The 19,361-nt window shown below is 38.1% G+C and overlaps 1 protein-coding gene across 2 annotated transcripts in view; it reads right to left on the minus strand.

Moving 5' to 3' along the window:
* Positions 1–2,752: 2,752 nt before the first annotated feature.
* The window catches only part of NAA15 (N-alpha-acetyltransferase 15, NatA auxiliary subunit), a 74,410-nt gene continuing 57,801 nt past the window's right edge, over positions 2,753–19,361 (minus strand). The window contains exons 17-20 of one of the 2 annotated variants that reach the window (XM_079771552.1): positions 15,937–16,035; positions 10,957–11,100; positions 9,624–9,721; positions 2,753–8,310 (exon numbers count right to left, since the gene is read on the minus strand). In XM_079771552.1, coding sequence (XP_079627678.1) covers positions 8,110–8,310; positions 9,624–9,721; positions 10,957–11,100; positions 15,937–16,035 — 542 coding nt within the window. In that variant the 3' untranslated portion in view covers positions 2,753–8,109. Of the gene's footprint in view, positions 8,311–9,623; positions 9,722–10,956; positions 11,104–15,936; positions 16,036–19,361 lie in introns of both variants that reach the window. The other variant, XM_079771551.1, reaches the window with a different exon arrangement.

Consider the following 19,361-nt stretch of genomic DNA (forward strand, 5'->3'; position numbering starts at 1 on the left):
AATGGGAGTGGTACTTACCTCACATGGGTTTTTTTTAAGGATTAAGTGATCTAACAGATGCAAAATACTATGTTGCCTGGCACATCCTGATAACTATTATTCATTAGCTCAACTTGAGTCTCCTACTAGTCTTGGCACCTCCGATCGTGCTCTGCGTCTCCCCCTTCACATTAGTTGCACAATTCTCTCAAACAATCATCCTTCCCTAAGTCTCCAATAACTCTCCGTTGCTTACACAAAGCCAAACCCAGCCTTTTAGTAAGTAAATCGCCTAAGTCTCTCTTTACTCTGAGCCCCAGCCTCTTTCCCAGATTCTATTCACACTACTTCACATAAAATCCCTAATATACAATCTCATTTCATGCCTGTGCCTTCAGGCACATAGTATCTTTTGTCTGTCTAGGAAACTCATCTTTATCTTTCCAAACTTAAGTGAACATTCTGTTTGTTACCTAGTACATCCAAACAGAAATGTGTACTGACTCCTAGGGAGTTACATATTGCTATTGCATTCATTTCTTGATTTGTCTGTCTCCTTTACCAGCCTATGTAAAATGTGAGAGCAAAGACTATGTACTGTATGTCATATATCCCCAATATGAAACATAGTTCTTGGAGGTAGTAGGCATACAGTAACTACTGTGTGGATAAAAGGAGGGACACTGGAACTGGCATTATTTCACATCCTCTCAATAATTTTAAACAGCAGCAACATATCTACCAAGTTCACTAACACTAGTAAGTTTCCATGAATGTCAAAATGTTGATGGAGAATGGCGGGATTACAGGTGGTTTCTTCTTAAAAAGGCAAAATAGTGTACATACTAGCACATGTTAAGTAAAATACTAGGGGAAAATTCAAATGTTGAGTTGTTGGTGTGTAGGAAAAGATTATAAACTATATATTTCCTGAATATGCTGACTCAATGTACTGCAGTAGGCAAATAATCAACTAGAATATTGACAAACAGAAAAGAACATCCTTTTGTAAAAATATAGTGAATGCTTACTATTTATAATGAATATTTATAATTAATGCTTGTGGTAATCACTTCATATGCCATGTTACTTAATCCTTCCAACAACTATATGAACAAGAAATTCTTAGCGTCTTGCCTAAAGAACCTGAGCCAGGACTTAAACCTAGTTCTATTTTGACTTAAAGCTTATGTTTTTAACTACATCATACTATTGTTGTCCATCAAGCCACAGGGTTTATACCAGAAATTTGGCATTTAGTTACAAGGATGAGAGAAAAGTAACAAAAGCATAAGGCAGATCTTCTATGTGAAGAGACTAAAACACAAAACTTTCCAGTTTGCCAAGGTGAGGGAAAACTATCCGTGTTCTGTCAAAGCAAGAATGGTGAAGTGTCAACATTACCAGGGTCATTTATCAACTTCTTTAGTCAAGAATAAACTAGACAGAATTGAGGGGTAGGCTATGAAAAACAATTCGTATTTTTCAAAAGAAAAATACTAGATTGGGTAGATTTGGGACATCTATCCAGAATGCTATTTCAACAGCTCTAAAGCAGATTTAGTTTGATATGATTCCATAGCATGTCAGCCTCCTTTCCAGGTTCTACACCTACAGGCCAACAATGAAATTGTAGGTCTCAGAATCACGGTTCCTTCCACATCTGATTTGTGACAGTAATTCACTCGTTTATTTAAAAAATGCAGTCCTTCAGGGAGAAGTATCTACCACCACCTTTATTTAAAAGCCTGCTAACTGTGCTTTGCTTTGGTACTCATCCACTCAAAAAACTCAAGCATCTACCTTTGGCAATTATATTTCAACAGATGTTTCAGGAGACAAGTTACCATGATATCTAACAGAACCTTGAAGAGGTGATTTAAGTAAGGAAAAGCATGGACTTTAAAACTAACCAGCTGCTCTTGACAGAAAATTCAAATACAAGTTCTTTTCCTTAATATTAAGTGGGGCAACGTTACTTTTCACTTACATAGTTGTTTGCCTCTGTGATCTCTTTGAGGAAAAAACCCCAATACTATGTTTTAAACTTCTTCCTAAGCAAACAAATTGATTCTCAACTTCAGATGCACCTTAGAATGACTGTAGTAGTGATTCTAAAGAAAGAAGCACCAATACCCAGGCCTGACTCCAGGTCATTTAAATCAGAATCTTTGTGGACAGACCTGGGCATCGAGGTTTTTTAGAATAGTTCCCCTGGGTTCTAACACACAACCAAGGTTGTCTGACTTAAGAGGACTCAACTGTCTATCTTAAATAGACAATGGTGGAGCACAGCAACTAGTTATGAACACTGACTGTAGATTGTATCTAGAAGTAACCTCTGTAGATCCCTACCTAGTGTCTCCTTTCTTGTCATGATTAAAAGTAGATACTAGGCTGTAGAAAACAGAGCCCTCCAAGTAGCTGGTGTGTAACGTCCTCATATTGTTTGAAAGATGAGAAACAAGTACTGAGTGACAACCTTTGTAGTAACTTAATTCCACTGAACATGTTATTTGGGTGGGTGGTTGCTAAAGACATGAAGGATGAATAGATTCACTGCCAACTATATGCCACAATGAACAGGCAACTGAGAAAAGTTAGAGGATGGTCTTCCAGTCATCTGCTTCTTACAAGGCCAGTCATAACCATTCATGATAAACTATAGGGAAAAAAACCCACAATTAGATGTGAGAAATCCATTCCACCTAAATATAATGAATCTGTTATTTTGAAGAAATTCCTAAAGCCCAACAGAGAGGGACAAGGGGAAGATAAATGGGAATACTTCAACACGTAAGGGATAAAAAAATTTGTGAGCCTTTACAGGTGACCTGAAAGTTAATAGTACTTTATTGCTATTTTCTACAATCTGTAGAGTAATATTAATATTTACAGCAAATTTAACAAGAATTTGAATATCCACTATGTATTTTCCTAGTCTCTATACCTTTATACTAAAATGCACCCAGTGTAAATCCTGAAATTTCATACATTACATTAGAAATGGATTTACATGAGTCTGAACCAAAGCATTAATCATTTAACTTCATATTATAATTAGACATTTGTCAGAAAAATGCTGTGAAACTGAATGCTTGAAATAACAAGTAGGCTCTTAAAAGTAAAATTTTTAAGTTATAAAAAAAATACAAGTGAAGCAGTTGGCTTATTTTTCTGTCCTTTTCAATGAACATCAGAGCAAATAATGTAAACAGTGTAACAATGCTAGCTCAATGTGTTTCTGAATGCTTCTATTATTATTAATGCATAGTAATTTTTTTTACTGTTAATAAAGGGAAGAATTAGTATTTAGTATTCCACAGTTCAGAACTTAAAGGATCAGGAGACAGATCTGTTATAAATGGCCCCCTTTTCATTTGGAAAGTAATCAACCAGCAATATGACTCCTGAAGGCAAAAAGGTAGTTCACAATATGGGAGATGGTAGCTAATCTAGTTATTCATCATTAATGAAGAAACACCAGAGTTTTGGATAGAAAACCCTATCCTACTTGCAATGAGACATTAAGCACTAGAAAATGGACCCAGTAAACTTACAGAGCAAAGTAAACTAGTGGCAAGTTTATGAAAGCCCAATGTTAGGAAACCATAATTGTTTGTAAAAATAGCCATAGAATGACATGGAGGGGCTTCTTGTTTGTTACACAAAATACAGGTGATCAGGCAAGTGTAATGATTGACTCAATGCAAACCATGGGATCCAGAACATATTCCAAAAAACTCTTCACGCCTATGTTGTTTCTAAAGGAGACAATAATTTGTATTTATTGAGGCCAAGTTGAAGATTCAGCAACAGCAGAAATCTTTGTATAACAGATTAAAAAATTTCCATCATTGCCGAAACCGGTTTGGCTCAGTGGATAGAGCGTCGGCCTGCAGACTGAAAGGTCCCAGGTTTGATTCCGGTTAAGGGCATGTACCTTGGTTGCGGGCACAGCCCCGGTAGGGGGTGTGCAGGAGGCAGCTGGTCGATGTTTCTCTCTCATCGATGTTTCTAGCTCTCTATCCCTCTCCCTTCCTCTCTGTAAAAAATCAATAAAACATATTAAAAAAATTTTTTCCATCATTATTCATCACCATCAATTTTTCAATTAGGAAGTTATACCATTTGTATGAAATAATCGGCCCTTAACGTAGACACAAAGAAAAGCCTGGTATAAAAATATTACAAGTACACTGGTCTTATTAGAGAGCCAAGTATCAACTTTACTGTTGTTAGAAGCAGCCCTGAAACAAAGCCTATATTGTTTTTGGCAAATAGAACTCTATAAAGAGCACTAAAGATTAAGATGCCAAGCTTGCCTATAATCAACAATTTAGTAAAGTTTTCATTTAAATAGTACCAATTTTTTTTCTTGCTACAATTCCAAGATGGCATCACTTCAAAGGCAACTGGATAAACTGAGAGGCTGGAAACCTTTAGGTCCTCTTTCCTACAACATACTGCTCCCCTTCCTCTGCCCATTATTGTATCATAAGAGGGGTATGTCCCTCTAAGGAGGTAGCAGTGTTAAGTAGGCTGTATAATCTAGAGCAGTGATGGGCAACCTTTTGAGCTTGGTGTGTCAAACTTCGCCAAAAAACTGAACATAACTCGGGTAGTGTGTCACTTTGAGGAAAAAACTAACTCCAAGACTCTAGTCGCAAATGTTTCATCCTCGGCATGCGGCCGCGTGTCATTAGAAATGGCTAGGCATGTCAGTGCTGACACGTGTGTCATAGATTTGCCATCACTGATCTAGAGCATGTCTAATTTTTCTGTTTTATCAAAGTAAGAGCATTCTTCTCCTCACAACCTCCTGTATACTACCAATACTTTATTTCAACCTCCCTCTTGAAGGTCACATACTGAAAGGTCAAAGTACAATTCAATAAAGAATAACCTTTTCCAAAGTGTTTTATTGCTACAAGTTGTGAGCTTTCCAATCATCAAAAACTTGTTTTCAGCTTCTTATGGTGCAACATAGCCATTTCCTAGGACTTTGTTTTGGCAGTGGATAAGGTGAAGTTTAGATCTAGAATGGTATCAAGAAACCCTGTCTATAACTTAAAGAAGTGGAGCATGAGCCAGAATAAGACTATCTTCCATCTGAAAGGTCAGTCTTTCTTGGAATTCTCTTGAGTAATTTCAAAATTTAAGGCTGGTAATTACTAAGACAAGTATATACGTATCTTGTAAGAAAATCTAATACTTATTACTTTTTTCTAAATAGATGCTACACATGGCAACTAGAATTTGTGCAGAAGAGACTTCCCTGAATTTATCACAACCTACCTGAATCTAGACCACACTTCCCTGGTCTCTTCTGATCAACACAGCTTTCATTTCATAGCTCTAACAGCAACACACCATGGAAGACAAACAGCAACACACCGTGAAAAACAAGGGCCCGTACAATCCATGGAAAAGCTATTCACTAATGCTGGGTCTACTTTTCGTCATGCTATTAAAGATCACACTTTATTCTTGTGCATAATAGATACAGAAAAAGTATGATGCAACTATCTAAAGTTGAGGAAACTAACCTACTCAGACTTTAATTTTTAAATGAGAAATGACAAGAGTAGTAAATATGAAGAAAAACAAAAAGAACTTTACTTTCCTATGTTCATACAGGTCAAGGGACCCTTTCTTCTCAAAAGGGTTGATAACACCAGTTCTTAGCAATAAACATAAGGCACTTGTTTAGATTATAACATCACTGCATTCTCTTTTCCACTTGTTTTTCTAACCATGTTCCCCCCCACCCCCACACAGTATCATTTGGAATTAATAGAGTAAATGAGGCAAATGAGATGACCCCATTGATACTACTCAGGGCAAAATAGTACAGTACAATGTTTTAGGGGTGATGTCTGGACATAAAATGGACCCTGTCAAGGTCCCCTAACACCAGACAATGTATCCACTATCAAGTAAACCTGAAAGAAAATATTTATTCAATAGTTCCAGTAAAACTGGGTTGGAATTACAATATATGTATTAGGAATTTAACTCCTCACCGGTGGCATCTGCATCGAGAGTTGAGTACTTATGAATATTCATTCTAAGACAATCTACATCATTTCAACATTGTCAAAACAAATATAATTCCATTTCAATATACAGTAGAGTTTAAACATAATTCACATACACCCCCTATCATATGGCTGGTGCCTCCTCCAATCACCTCATTAGTGGCAGAGGTAGCACTAGTGTTCTTTCCCAACAGTAAGAACTTCAGCTGCCACTCACAGTTGAAAAAAAATGTTGGCGTTTTTTGCCATCTATTAAGATGTTCCTGAGACAGGGCCAGTTAATAAAACATAACAAAGCACTCGAATTCAGTTTGTACTTTTCTTTACATCACTGAATATTAGACTGGGATGTGGAATGCAGGAATGTACTATGAAAGGTTGAGTTTAGCACAACTGTCCAATCAGTGGAAGTATCAGGTCTTCTAAAAATTCCCTTTAGAATATACTTTCCATAACAGTACGGAAAAAAGACCAATTACACATACAACTGATTCATTTAATCTTATTTGCTCAGATCTTTCAAATACAGTGAGAACCTTGGGTCGGAGGCTGGTTCTCAGTGTATAGATTTAACATATTAAGGCTCATTTCCTCAATCAAAATAACAGTTGTTTTCCTTTCAAATTATTAATTACAAATTGCATTCATAGTACCTGCGGCCATCCCAGCCCTCAGTGAAGTCTGCTGGATCGGCCCTGCACCTGCACTGCGGAACTCCCTGACACCAGCACTAGGCCATTCTGCAGAGCTCCCGTCTGCACTAGCCTTTCAGCACACTACAGCGCCTCTGGCTTGCAACCTCTGTTTCCACCTGTATATTTTCACAGAAGCCCAACACAGATTAGTTGAAATATTCACACAACTGTTTTTCAAAACAATTTATTGCATCATATTTGGTACCTCATTTTGACAACAAAAAGGAAATTACATCTGTAACTGCAGGAAAAAGAAGCTGGTCTGTTATTGAAAAAAAAATCTTGGGCCCTTTAAAAATTACAAAGTCTTGGGCTTGCCTGAAACAACTGAGCAAGAAATATATTCTTAGAAATGTAGGGCTTCAAGTATTACAAACCTGTGACACTGTGGAAAAATTCCAGAGGTATCTAAACTGCAGCACTTTTTTTCTGCATATCGTGAACAAGGCCTGCTGAGGTTTTTTAACTATTAGTCTCTTGATCAGTCATAGAATGGTAGTCAGGAGTTCTGCTCTTTAACTTCAAGCCATGGTAGATTTCCTTTTTTCACTCTGGGTGAAAAAATTCATGCTTGCTAATTAGTTGGTGCCATATCACAGTGCATTTGGTTCTTGCATTACAGTTTTAACAAGTTTGGCCAAAACAATGCTCAAAGGTTTGCATTGTTATTTTAGTTCTTCAAGTTTTAGTTAAAATTGATTGTTCCAACTGGTATCTTCAGTTAAAAAAACTGTGGTACAAGAACGCCAAACTGATCATGTACAGTGAATTTTGGAAACACAAGCGTATTGAACACCCTCTAGGTTTCTTAGAATTCTGCTTGGTATCTATATGTCCCAGCTTCTACAACATCAAGCATCTGTTGTAGGTTTCTCTGTAAATAGTGATTCACATTTGCATACTTCCTATAGCCAGAATCAGCCCCATAACAAAACCAGTCAGATGCTAAAGCCCCAACAACTCTTTGTGCTCAGTGAAAGAATCCAGTGCTAAAACAGCATTTATGCTGTCTGAGATATAGTAAAATCTCACAAGACAAATTTAAAGTAATATTTCTGCCACACACCTGCTTTGTTAGCTGTAACAGCCTCCAGATTTTATATAAATTAGTTTAAAAACATGGGTAGGTAGGTAGGAAGAAGATAGGTCTCTCTTTTTTTTTAACCCCTCAATTTTAGCAGCTTTTAATTTTTTAAGAAACTGAACCTATATCCTGTAATATGTTAGGTATTTTATATATACTTTCTCAGCAGGATAAAAAACGTAAAACACTATTTGAAGGCAAGAACATTTACTCTTCTCATTCTGCTTAAGAGCAATGCAGCAGGTGCGTGACAAAAATATTATATACTAGATATGGTCCAAAGTCATTCCATTTGCTTGTTTAATGATGTTCAAATTTCATTGGCCAGTTCTTCAGTTTCTGCAGAACTATCTCCATTAACTGTGATCTTCATATCCTCTTCATATCCAGGAGGCATAAAAGCCAAAGCATAAGGGAAAAGCTTATGACAATTTGCTCTATAAACTTCAGCAGCTTCTTTACAGTCTCCTAGGCTACCGTCACACAAGGCTTCTAATACCTCCATACAGGTCTAAAGAAAGAAAAAAGGTCATGTTATAACTTTTCCAAAGAAAAGTTTTTACTGTGATTTTGAATTTTTTTATTAACAGACTTCTAAATAAGAGGCCATATTTAAGATAAATAAGAGCATTTCCTCCCACATATATATTCCATTAGAATTAGTTTCTTCAGAATTGCAGGGTTTATATAAAGGATGAATGTTTAAGCAGGGCCAGGACTAAGGTTGGGAAGCAAGGTGTATAGAGTGCTACATTTAAAGAGACGCTCACTTTCAGCAAGTGCTGAATCCTAACAACAACCTTGACTCGGCCTAGTTTGGCCCTGTATATGTCAAAATTCACTTGCCAAGATCAATTAATGCACTTAAGCCTTTTAATATTTTTGGAGGCTAAGAGCCAGTTGGCAAAATCAAACACTGCTTTCCAACCTTGTATTCAAACTAAAAAGAACCTTAAGATGTGTCCAATAACTAAGCAGGAAAGAGCATCTCAAACACAAAGGGCATATATGCAAAAACAAAATGTGTTCATGAAAAGTGATAATTCTTCCAACCAAACCCCTAAGTACATCTGCTTCTTCTATTTCTAAATGATATGCGTTGACTTGCAGTTCTCATGTTTTCTTTCATCTTCCCACTTGGAAAACACTATGTAGTTTCCAGATATATAATATCCTATAAACCTTGCCAGTCTAGAAATGCTCTGATCTAAAGGCTGCATTAATTAGCAACCAAGGAGTGTAATTTTCCCCTTAAAGATATTCTTTCATTTGCTATTAAAGGAAAATATTTAACTCTTTCGGCAAGTGCTTTCTTAAAAATCTGGCTGCTCATCACACAAAGTAGCTGTCTTTTGCTTTTAAACTACAATCTGTATTTTGCAGCATACCCGTATTCTTTCACTCTACTTAATCCCATGTTATATTACAAGCTATAAAATGAGCATATAAATTCAACCCGTGGTAAATACATTTCAAACATGTCAGAATCTTCATTGAAACCACTGCTTGCTCAGAAATGTGAGATATGAACTGAAATCCAAAATTAACTCTGAAATGTATATATGATTTTACTAAAACATTTTTCTAAAAAAAATTGTAACAGATGTGAAACTAGTTATTAAATGACAAGTACTCAACTATGCATGTGTGCACAAACACACAATAATAAATAAATTTAAGATAAGGTAACTTTCTGACATGGATTCATAATAGTTTGAATGCATAAATAACAAAAATATTATTTGTGACAACTGTTCTCTTGATGAAAAGAGGAACAAAAAGTAGTCAGGTACTCATACAGAGAGGTTATAAAAAACTCTTTACCTGGAGGTTTCTGTTAGTGAGGGATTCATCAAGTGTTGTTGCCAACTCTATAGCTCGCTTCTGACTAGAAGAATCTAAATAATATACCATTTTGGCAGCTAAATGAGAAGAAAAACAAAAATTTGTTTTATTTCAAAGTAAAACCAGCATCTTAACCTCCATGCATTCAAATATAAAATGCAAGGCATATGTGCACAAAGTGTGGCACTTTATTAGAAAAATAAGAATAGCCATTTGAAACAGTGTCATTTTTTAAAAAATTCTGAGGGTAGACCAGAAATAGCCTAACTAGAAGGTGAAGGCCTAGGAGGGGCAGGGGCAAGACAGAGGGAGGCAAAGGGACAGGGAAATGAGGGACATCTGTAATAGTCAACAATAAAAATTTTAAAAAAAGAATGTTTAAGGTAAGAGAGACTATGAAGAAATGCAAATATTCTAATAATATTTGTCTTTGTGTGGCAAGACCCTGGATAGTTCTTTCAAAAATGAGCATAATTTGGGGTTTAGGAGAATACCTAACCTTGACGATATGAGCCAAAAATCTGAATTGAGAAGTCCACAAAGGCATACAAAGCTGCTGGGTTTCTTAGCCAGATTTTTATTTTTGTTAATACTCACCCGAGGATATTTTTCCATTGATTTTTAGAGAGAGTGGAAGAGAGAAACACATCAATTGGAGGCCTCCTGCATGAGCCCCGACCAGGGCCTGGGCCGGGGAGGAGCCTGCAACCAAGGTACCTGCCCTTGACCGGAATGGAACCTGGGACCTTTTGGTCCACGGGCCGACGCTCTATCCACTGAGCCAAACCGGCTAGGGCTTTAGCCAGGTATTTTTAAAGCACCCTACTAAATCACCAGCCACACAATCCCATCTTGCCCAGAATTTAGCTTGCTAGCACAGACTCTTGTCAGATGACCCTTGCTTGTGGGATGGTTTCAGGTTAGCACTGTCAAGTTTGCTGTCTTACATACACATGAGAAATGGAGGATGATGGTAACATCCAAGTGAATTTAAGAGTACTCTGATGGGAGAAAGAAGTAGAAAGTTTCTCCTTCACTGTATGTAATTTATAGCTAAATTCAGTTATACTTGGTTTTCTATAATGCCTATGCTGAGCCAGGAGAAACTACTGACCTTGATTCAGTCATAATTTTGTCTAGGAAATTTTAAATTATATAGGAAGCGTATATAAGTTGCCTGTTTTCATGGATTAAAATGTGACATATACACATTGCCTCTTCCACGTGAAAAATGTATAATGTCATTGATCCATTAAAATAAAAAATGAAGTTGTATTAGGCAGCCATGATAAGGACAAAATAAAGTGATTACCTGATAATCTGTGTGGCAATGAATCAGAATTCCTTTTCAGAAAAGTCTCATTAAAATTCTTTGGATTCGTTGCTCCAAAAAGACGATTCATTTCTTGTTTTAATACTGTTCTAACTGCATCAGGTAAATCTTTACTGTCACACACTGCTGAACAAATTAAAAACAAACTATTAGCAAGTAGAAAGTCTGATAAAGTTTGTAGGAGTTAAAACAAATCTAAAGACAATTCAACATTTAAAGAGCTTACCTATATAAATTTAAAGAATTTCCAATTTATATGTGTCATCACTCAAAGACATTTCATTGACAAATGATTCATTCCCAGAAAAGAACAGAAAGCAAAATAGATGATAAAAGATGTAGTTCCACAGCCTTAAAAACTCCTACGTGCTGCCCCATTAACTTTACAGGGAGTCTGCAAAGCAGAGGCTTGACGGCACCTACCTGGTAAATAATGTCACAGCAAATAGCGGTGGTGAAAACAACAGAATTTTCCTCCCCATCTCCATCTTATTCTACAACTGAGTAAGGCATTACAAACTTACCGGTGTTATAAGAAAACATGGTTGATTTCATTAACCTTTATTTTCAGGGATTATGTGAACTGAGCTATCACTATAGAATAAAATACAAAGGACCACCAAAGTATTTTCCTGTAATGAATACATGCAGCCATCACATTCCCAGGTCTTGGGATTTGGAGAAAGAAAAGCTGACCCCCACGGGCTCTCTGGACTGTATCCTAGTTATGCTTTGTTTCCTTGCAGGCATACCTCAGCAATATCTCAAGTTTGGTTCCAGACCATTGCAATAAAGTGAATATCACAATAAAGCAAGTCACACAAATTTTTTGGTTTCCCAGTATATAAAAGTTATGTTTATATTATACTATAGTTATTAAGTGTGCAAAAGCATTGTGTCTAAAAAAAAAAAAAGTAATTCTTAATTTAAAAATTATATTGCTAAAAAATTCTAGCCGAAACCAATTTGGCTCAGTGGATAGAGCGTCGGTCTGTGGACTGAAGGGTCCCAGGTTCGATTCCGGTCAAGGGCATGTACATTGGTTGCGGGCACATCCCTGGTGGGGGGTGTGCAGGAGGCAGCTGGTCGATGTTTCTCTCTCATCGATGTTTCTAGCTCTCTATCCCTCTCCCTTCCTCTCTGTAAAAAATCAATAAAATATATTTTAAAAATAAAATAAAAATTAAAAATAAAATAAAAAATTCTAACCATCATCTGAGTCTGTTGCAAAAATGGTACTGACAGACTTGCTCAACTTTTAACTTTCGATAAAATGCAGTATATAATGCCTAGCTGGGTGTGGCTCGGTGGTTGAGAGTTGACCTATGAACCAGGAGGTCACGGTTTGATTCCTGGTCAGTGCATATGCCCGGGTTGCAGGCTCAATCCCTGGTGTGGGGAATGCAGGAGGCAGCCAATCAATGATTCTCTCTCATCATTGATGTTTCTCCCTCCCTCCCTCCCTCCCTATCCCATCCTCTCTAAAAAACAAACAACAAAAACCCAACCCAGTATTTGCAAAGGCTAATAAAGCAAAGCACAATAAAACAAGGTTCACCTGTACTATTTTCGTACAGAGAGACAATCTGGATCTTTGAGCCAGACAGACCTGGGTATGAACCTAGGTTTAGACAAATCATAACCTCTCTGAACCTATTTCTGTTTTGTCTTGTTAATCCTCACCAGAGGATATTTTTTCCATTGAGTTTTAAAAGAGTGGAAGGGAGGGGGGAAAGGGGAAGAGAGAGAACGAGACATCCATTGTTTGCCTCCTGCATGCACCCTGAACAGGGCTGGGTATCACACCTGCAACACAGGTAGGATCGAACTTGCGACCCTCCAGTCCTCAAACCAACATTCTAAATCCTGATATACACTGACCAGGGTTCTGAACCTATTTGTTAGTCTATAAAATTGAAGTGATATCCAACCTAGAATGATCACAGGAAGGAAAGGCTAAATTTAAAAGAGCTAATTATATACTATTCAATAAATTATAGTTACAATTTTTGTCATAGATGAAAAACATAAATAGATTTTTCTTTGGTTAAGAACTATGGTGGTGGCTTTCAAACTTTGCCTATAACCAAGTATTTGTACTCCAATGAGTATGTATCCTATATACACAAATTATGTGAAGCTAAAGTTTCACAGAATACTAATCACTTACTTTGTGCAACACAGACTGATATTTTCTACTTTATTTTTTATTGTAGGTTTTTAAATGCTGGTAATGAGCCTACATTGCTTTCATTGTCTCAAAAATGGGCCACTACCCTAAGTTTAAAATACACTGAACTCTTGAGTAGTAAATATTTAAGTAAAATATTCTACACATAATAAGTAACTGAATAATTGATTGATATGCCCTTCGTTGGTTAAACAGCATTTCTCCTATCATTCTATAGAACTGGGTGGTTCAAATATAGGAGCTACTCGTTAAAGAATTTAGCTTTATTGCCATTATGGCTGTACTTTCAACTTGATTTAAAGGGATATAACAAAGTTGCCCCAATTTTGTGTCTCTCTGTTTTTAAGTACACACCTATTCTTATCAAAGCTATTAAGCAGTCTCCCCAACTTCTTGAAGGCTTTTTGAAGATAGTGCATCTTTAGCAATACAAATTATCACTGCTTTCTGTATTAAAATTTAGTCAAAATAAAGATCTCTTTGTAAACCTCAATGTCAGCTGAACACCTGGAGAAATGGCAATAGCTAACATACATTTTAATTTTCTGAAATAACTGTTGCAAGAAAACAGTCACAATCCACACACTCATTAAAAGCAAAAACATTTAGAAATGCCACTTTTAATTCATATTTAAAGGAACGTCTCTAACTCCATGGCACTTATGTATAATTTTACTGCCTTTCAGGAAAGAGTTGATTATGTAAAAACAAAGTGTGACCCTGGTGGGTGTTGCTCAGTGGTTGGAGCATTGGCCCATGCACCAAAGGGTCTTGGGTTTTATTCCTGGTCAAGGGCCCAGTACCGGTGTTACAGGCTCCATCTCCCGCCCTGGTTGGAGCAAGTGCAGGAGCCAACTAGTCGATGTGTCTCTCACATCAATGTTTCTCTCCCCCGCTCTAATCTCTCCAAAAATCTATGGGAAAAATTATCCTCAGGTGAGGATTAACCAAAAAAAAAAACCAATAAAGCGTGTATGTTACTTTTGAAAATAGGTTAAGTGCATTCCATCCTAATCAAGAATGGATCGGTTATCTCTAGACTTAATTTTCTGATTAATGATTTCAAAGTTTTTTAATACAAAAAAAAAGACCAAAATGAAACTTCTGAATTTTCTCTAAAAACAGCAATTCTTTCTTCTATTTTATATAATGTGGTATATTATTTACTACTTTCTGAATTTAAAAAGATTAAGGAAAAACATTTCTATGATTCCATTTCTATCACAGGAATCATTTCTTTGACAAGCATAAATACCTATTCTATATGTATAAAAGCCTAAGTGACCGAACAACCACTCAGCCATTTGATTGGTAGCTATGATGCGCACTGACCACCAGGGGGCAGACGCTCAACACACACCAATGGAAACATGGAACAGACTGATGAATCTCAGAGGGAAAGGGGCAGGGAGAAGGGCGGGAAGAGATTAACCAAAGATCTTATATGCATACTAGAGGCCTAGTGCACGGATTCGGAATGAAACCGGTGTCCGACATCCCTCGAGGGGTCCCAGATTGCGAGAGGGCGCAGGCAAGGCCAAGGGACCCCACTGGTGCACGAATCCATGCACCAAGCCTCTAGTAATTTAAGTAAGGCTTTACCTTTTCTCTGAAGACAAAACAATGTTCTTAATTGGGACAATTTAGCAATTTTCAAAACAACGATTAAAATGCCTGGTTTAATCTCATTATTTTATATAATGAATGGATTTATATGAGCCTGAGTATTTAACCTTTTGCACTCAGATGTCGAGATTAAAATTACTCTTTGAATGTATCAATAATTTGAAATATAAAAAAATCCAAATAAATAAGTTTGTATGAAAAGAAACTCCAGTTTTTTATTCTACTGCCACGCTTTGTAAAATCTGGGGTATTTAAAAAATTAAATCCCAAGTAGAATAAAGGAATCGAGAAAAAAGCAAGCGACTGCAAAGGGTTAAGCAATGAGATAACTAATAGTATTTCTAAATTCTGCAGGTTGTTCTAGAAAAAATTCCATTTCTCCTTCTCCAATCACTTAAAAAACCAAAACAGCACTACTGGACTACAGGAGTGCTTTATCTACATTTAAAGCTCTTGTAAAAAAAATTTTTTTAATAAATAAGTAAATAAAGCTCTTGTAGTAGATAGAATATGAAGACCTGGGCTCTCATCCCTGCCTCATTTCTGATTATCTGTTACCTTGAGTAAGTAATTTAATATCTTTAGGGGTCCCAAATTTCTCAAATGTAAAATGAAATAATTAGCATAAAATTCCATCTTTCATTCTCTAAAATTCTGTAGTTTTACTTCACATTAAAACTAATGTATGAAATCTTATCAAAATATTTGAAAAGTATGACGATTGTTTTAAAGGTCTTTTTAACCTATACATATTTAATAACAAAAAATTATATGACTTAACTGTGCTAAAGACAGGTACATAAGGAGATAACAAGTCCATTTCAAAGAGATTCTTAAATTTCAGAACAATTTACTAAGAAGCTTATATAATAACATATGATTAAAAACTTCAATTTACATGTAACCTTTTACAAGCAGAAACAAAGGTAATTAACAAATACCTGAACTGAACAATTCTGTCAAAATTAGGTAACATTTTCTTAGCATTAAGAAATAAAGACCTTCAAACAAAGACAAGAACCTTGCTTTGGCCTCAGCTAATTTAACATGCAACGGTTTTAAAATGATTGTTTATGATGGTAAACTTGTACAGATCACTTACACAGTCACAAATATTTCAGAAATGGAAAACAAAAACATACCAGTACTAAAGAGTCGAATCATACACTCATGAAGCCAGGGATGACTAGAATCAATAGCAAACGCCCTCTTTACTGATTGTAGCATCAAAAGAAACTTTTCTATAAAAAGAAAAAGTGAGATATAGTTTTATCATTTGCTAAAATAAGATGCCTTCTTTTGGAGATCTAAGACCTTACAAATAGAAAAACTAATTTACAGTCAATCACATCTGATCTACTAAACATACGACTGAATCCAATGATTTCCTCAGATTAGCAACATTAGCTACTATTTTCCATACAACATTCTTTAAGAAAAAAGGTTTTATGGAGTACAAAAAATTTAGATAGCACTTAACAATATTTGAACTAATGCCATATAAACAAGTCCATTTCAAAGAGATTCTTCAATTTCAGAACAATTTACTAAGAAGCTTATATAATATGATTCAAAACTTCAACGGAAACAGATCTGAAGCCATTTCATTTCCTAACATCCTTTAATCAAAATAAAGGGATTTTCCTCACTACATAAAAAAACATCACTGAGCCTAGCTGGTTTGGCTCAGTGGATAGAACATCAGCCTGTAGACTGAAGGGTCCCAAGTTCAATTCCAGTCAAGGGCACGTGCCCCGGTTACGGGCTCAATCTCTAGTAGGGGGCGTACAGGAGACAGCCAATTGATAATTCTCTCTCATCATTGATGCTTCTCTCTCTCTCCCTCTCCCTTCCTCTCTGAAATCAATAAAAAAATATTTTTAAAAAATCATTGTTTATATGCTTAAAACCATCTCCTTTCTTAAGTTTCCTCACATGTGTGATGGTTTGCTTCCTACCTGACTGTTCTCTCCTGTCAATCCCTGGCTCTTCTTTCCCCTGAAAGGTAGAGTTTTCAGTGATGTTCCAATCTCTATCTATGCTGTTCCCCACTCATCCCCCACCCCCATGTTCCCAGGCTTCAGCAGTGCTTCAACCTGTTGAATGGAAATCCACAGAAGAATACTCACTGCACTTCTATCATCTATGAATACCTCTTTGTTAAGACTTCCCTAATTTGGTACCATTCTCCAAATATCAAAATTCAAAACCCCGGGCTTCTCTGACATTTTCTTTTCCCTTACCCTCAACACTCAGAAAGCTAAAAGCACTGCCATGCCCTTTGTCACGGCCCATTTCACTCTCCTGCAGTGGACTGTCAATGCTGAGAGCCCTTCAGAGGTTAGAGCATAGCCAAGAAGCCAAGTGAATGGAATTTAGATTGCCCTTCCCCACTCTAAGAACAACTGTTGCATTTTATACTTTGGGACTGATTTAAGAGTACTGGTTTAAAGGGAGTTGCAGTAACTGTTAAAAGTTTAAAATTACTGGACTATTTATTAAACTTAGTTTCCAAATCCTACCTAATAGACAAATATGCAAATTGACCGTACCTTCGCTATGCCTGCGATTGGCCAGGAGGCGCAGGGGGGCGGGACTCGGGGTGTCCGTGGTGGCCGATTGGGCCGGCGAGACACAGAGCTCGCGTTGCCATTGGCGGCGCGAGCTCAGCATCTGCGCCATGGCTGTGCTGCGGCACAGAAGGGGCCTCTGGGGCAGCGAGCTCACGTCCCACCGCGGACCATCAAAAGCAGGGGAGCTGGGTGCCTGTCCGATCAGGCACCAGGCCTTTCAGAAGCCTTTGCCACGCTGGAGGCTTCTGAAAGGCCTGGTGCACCAGCGATCGAAAGCAAAAGTGTGGGAGCTGGGTGCCTGTCCGCTCAGGCACCAGGCCTTTCACAAGCCTCTGCCGTGCCAGAGGCTTCTGAAAGGCCTGGTGCACCAGTGGACAGGCACCCAGCTCCCCCGTGATCGAAAGCGAAAGCGTGTAGGGGACCCTACACGTGCATGATTCAATCATGCACTGGGCCTCTAGTTATAACATAATCATTGTGGAAAATAGAAAATATAGAACATATTTTAGTCATTCAAATTCCACCTTGAGATAATCTGTTATCTTTTATCAATTTCTTCTTGGCCACTTTTCTATTGTACATACCCCTGTATCTTCCTATATAATAAAAGCCTAATATGCTAAGTGTCCGGTCATCCAGTTGGCTGTTCATCCAATCAAGGCGTAATATGCTAATGATATGCTAAGGCCACTTAACAGCTTGCTATGACATGCACTGGCCACCAGGGGGCAGACAGTTGACCAGTCACTATGATGTGCACTGACCAGCAAGGGGCAGATGCTCCAACTGGTAGGTTAGCTTGCTGCTGGGGTCCAGCTGACTGGGATTGAGCAAGATGGGCCGGACACGCCATGGGGCCCTCCCGCAGTCTCTCCCTCGCCAACCACCCACGTCCCTCCCCAGCCCTAATTGTGCACTGGTGGGGTCCCTCAACCTGGCCTGCACGCTCTCGCAATCTGGGACCCCTCAGGGATGTCAGAGAGCCGGTTTCGGCCTGACAGCAGAACGACCAGTCGCTATGACACACACTGACCACCAGGGGACAGACGCTCAACATAGGAGCTGCCCCCTGGTGATCAGTGCACTCCCACAGGGAGAGCACCACTCAGCCAGAAGCCGGGCTCATGGCTGGAGAGCGCAGCAGTGGTGGTGGGAGCCTCTCCTGCCTCCGTGGCAGCGCTAATGATGTCCAACTGACGGCTCCCGGACTGCGAGAAGGCGCAGGCTGGCTAAGGGACCCTCCCCGCCCCTCCACCAGTGCACGAATTTCATGCACCGGGCTTCTAGTATTAAAATGAAAATCAAGCTATAGTTAGTTTTGTGTGCTGTTTTCAAACAATGGTATATGGCAACCTTTCCCTAACATTATAAATTACTTTTGGTAAACATAATTTTTAATGGATACTCTATAGAGGTGTCATTTTATTCAATCTTTTTTAGAAGGACAGTTACACTATTTGGAAACAACCTTCTATTGGATCTTACTAACCAGTTTCTCTCCCTTCAAAATGCATCACCTTAACACATTAAGCACCCTGTCAGTCACCGGTGACTGACACTATACTTTCCATCCAGAAGACAAAACAGGCTGGACGCTTAATGTGTTAGTGATAAAATTTTCTTTTTCAATAAACCACTGGGATTACACCAATTCAACACCATAAAATCTTCTTAGTATCTACTATCTTCTATATAATTAAAGCCTAAGGGACCATTATGGTGGACAACCAGAACGACCTGTCACTATGATGCACACTGACCAACAGGGGGCAGATGCTCAACATAGGAGCTGCCCCCTGGTAGTCAGTGCACTCCCACGGGGAGCGCCGCTCAGCCAGAAGCCAGGCTCACGGCTGGTGAGGGCAGCAGCGGTGGCGGGAGCCTCTCCCACCTCCACGGCAATGCTAAGGAGCAGCAAGCCAAGTGGTAAGAAGCGGTGAGCAGGCAGGCAATAAGGAGTGAGGGGTCCCAGACTGCGAGAGGGATGTCCGCCT

The sequence above is a fragment of the Cnephaeus nilssonii genome, assembly GCF_951640355.1.
Source record: "Cnephaeus nilssonii genome assembly, chromosome: 5".
Classification (NCBI taxonomy): Eukaryota; Metazoa; Chordata; class Mammalia; order Chiroptera; family Vespertilionidae; genus Cnephaeus; species Cnephaeus nilssonii.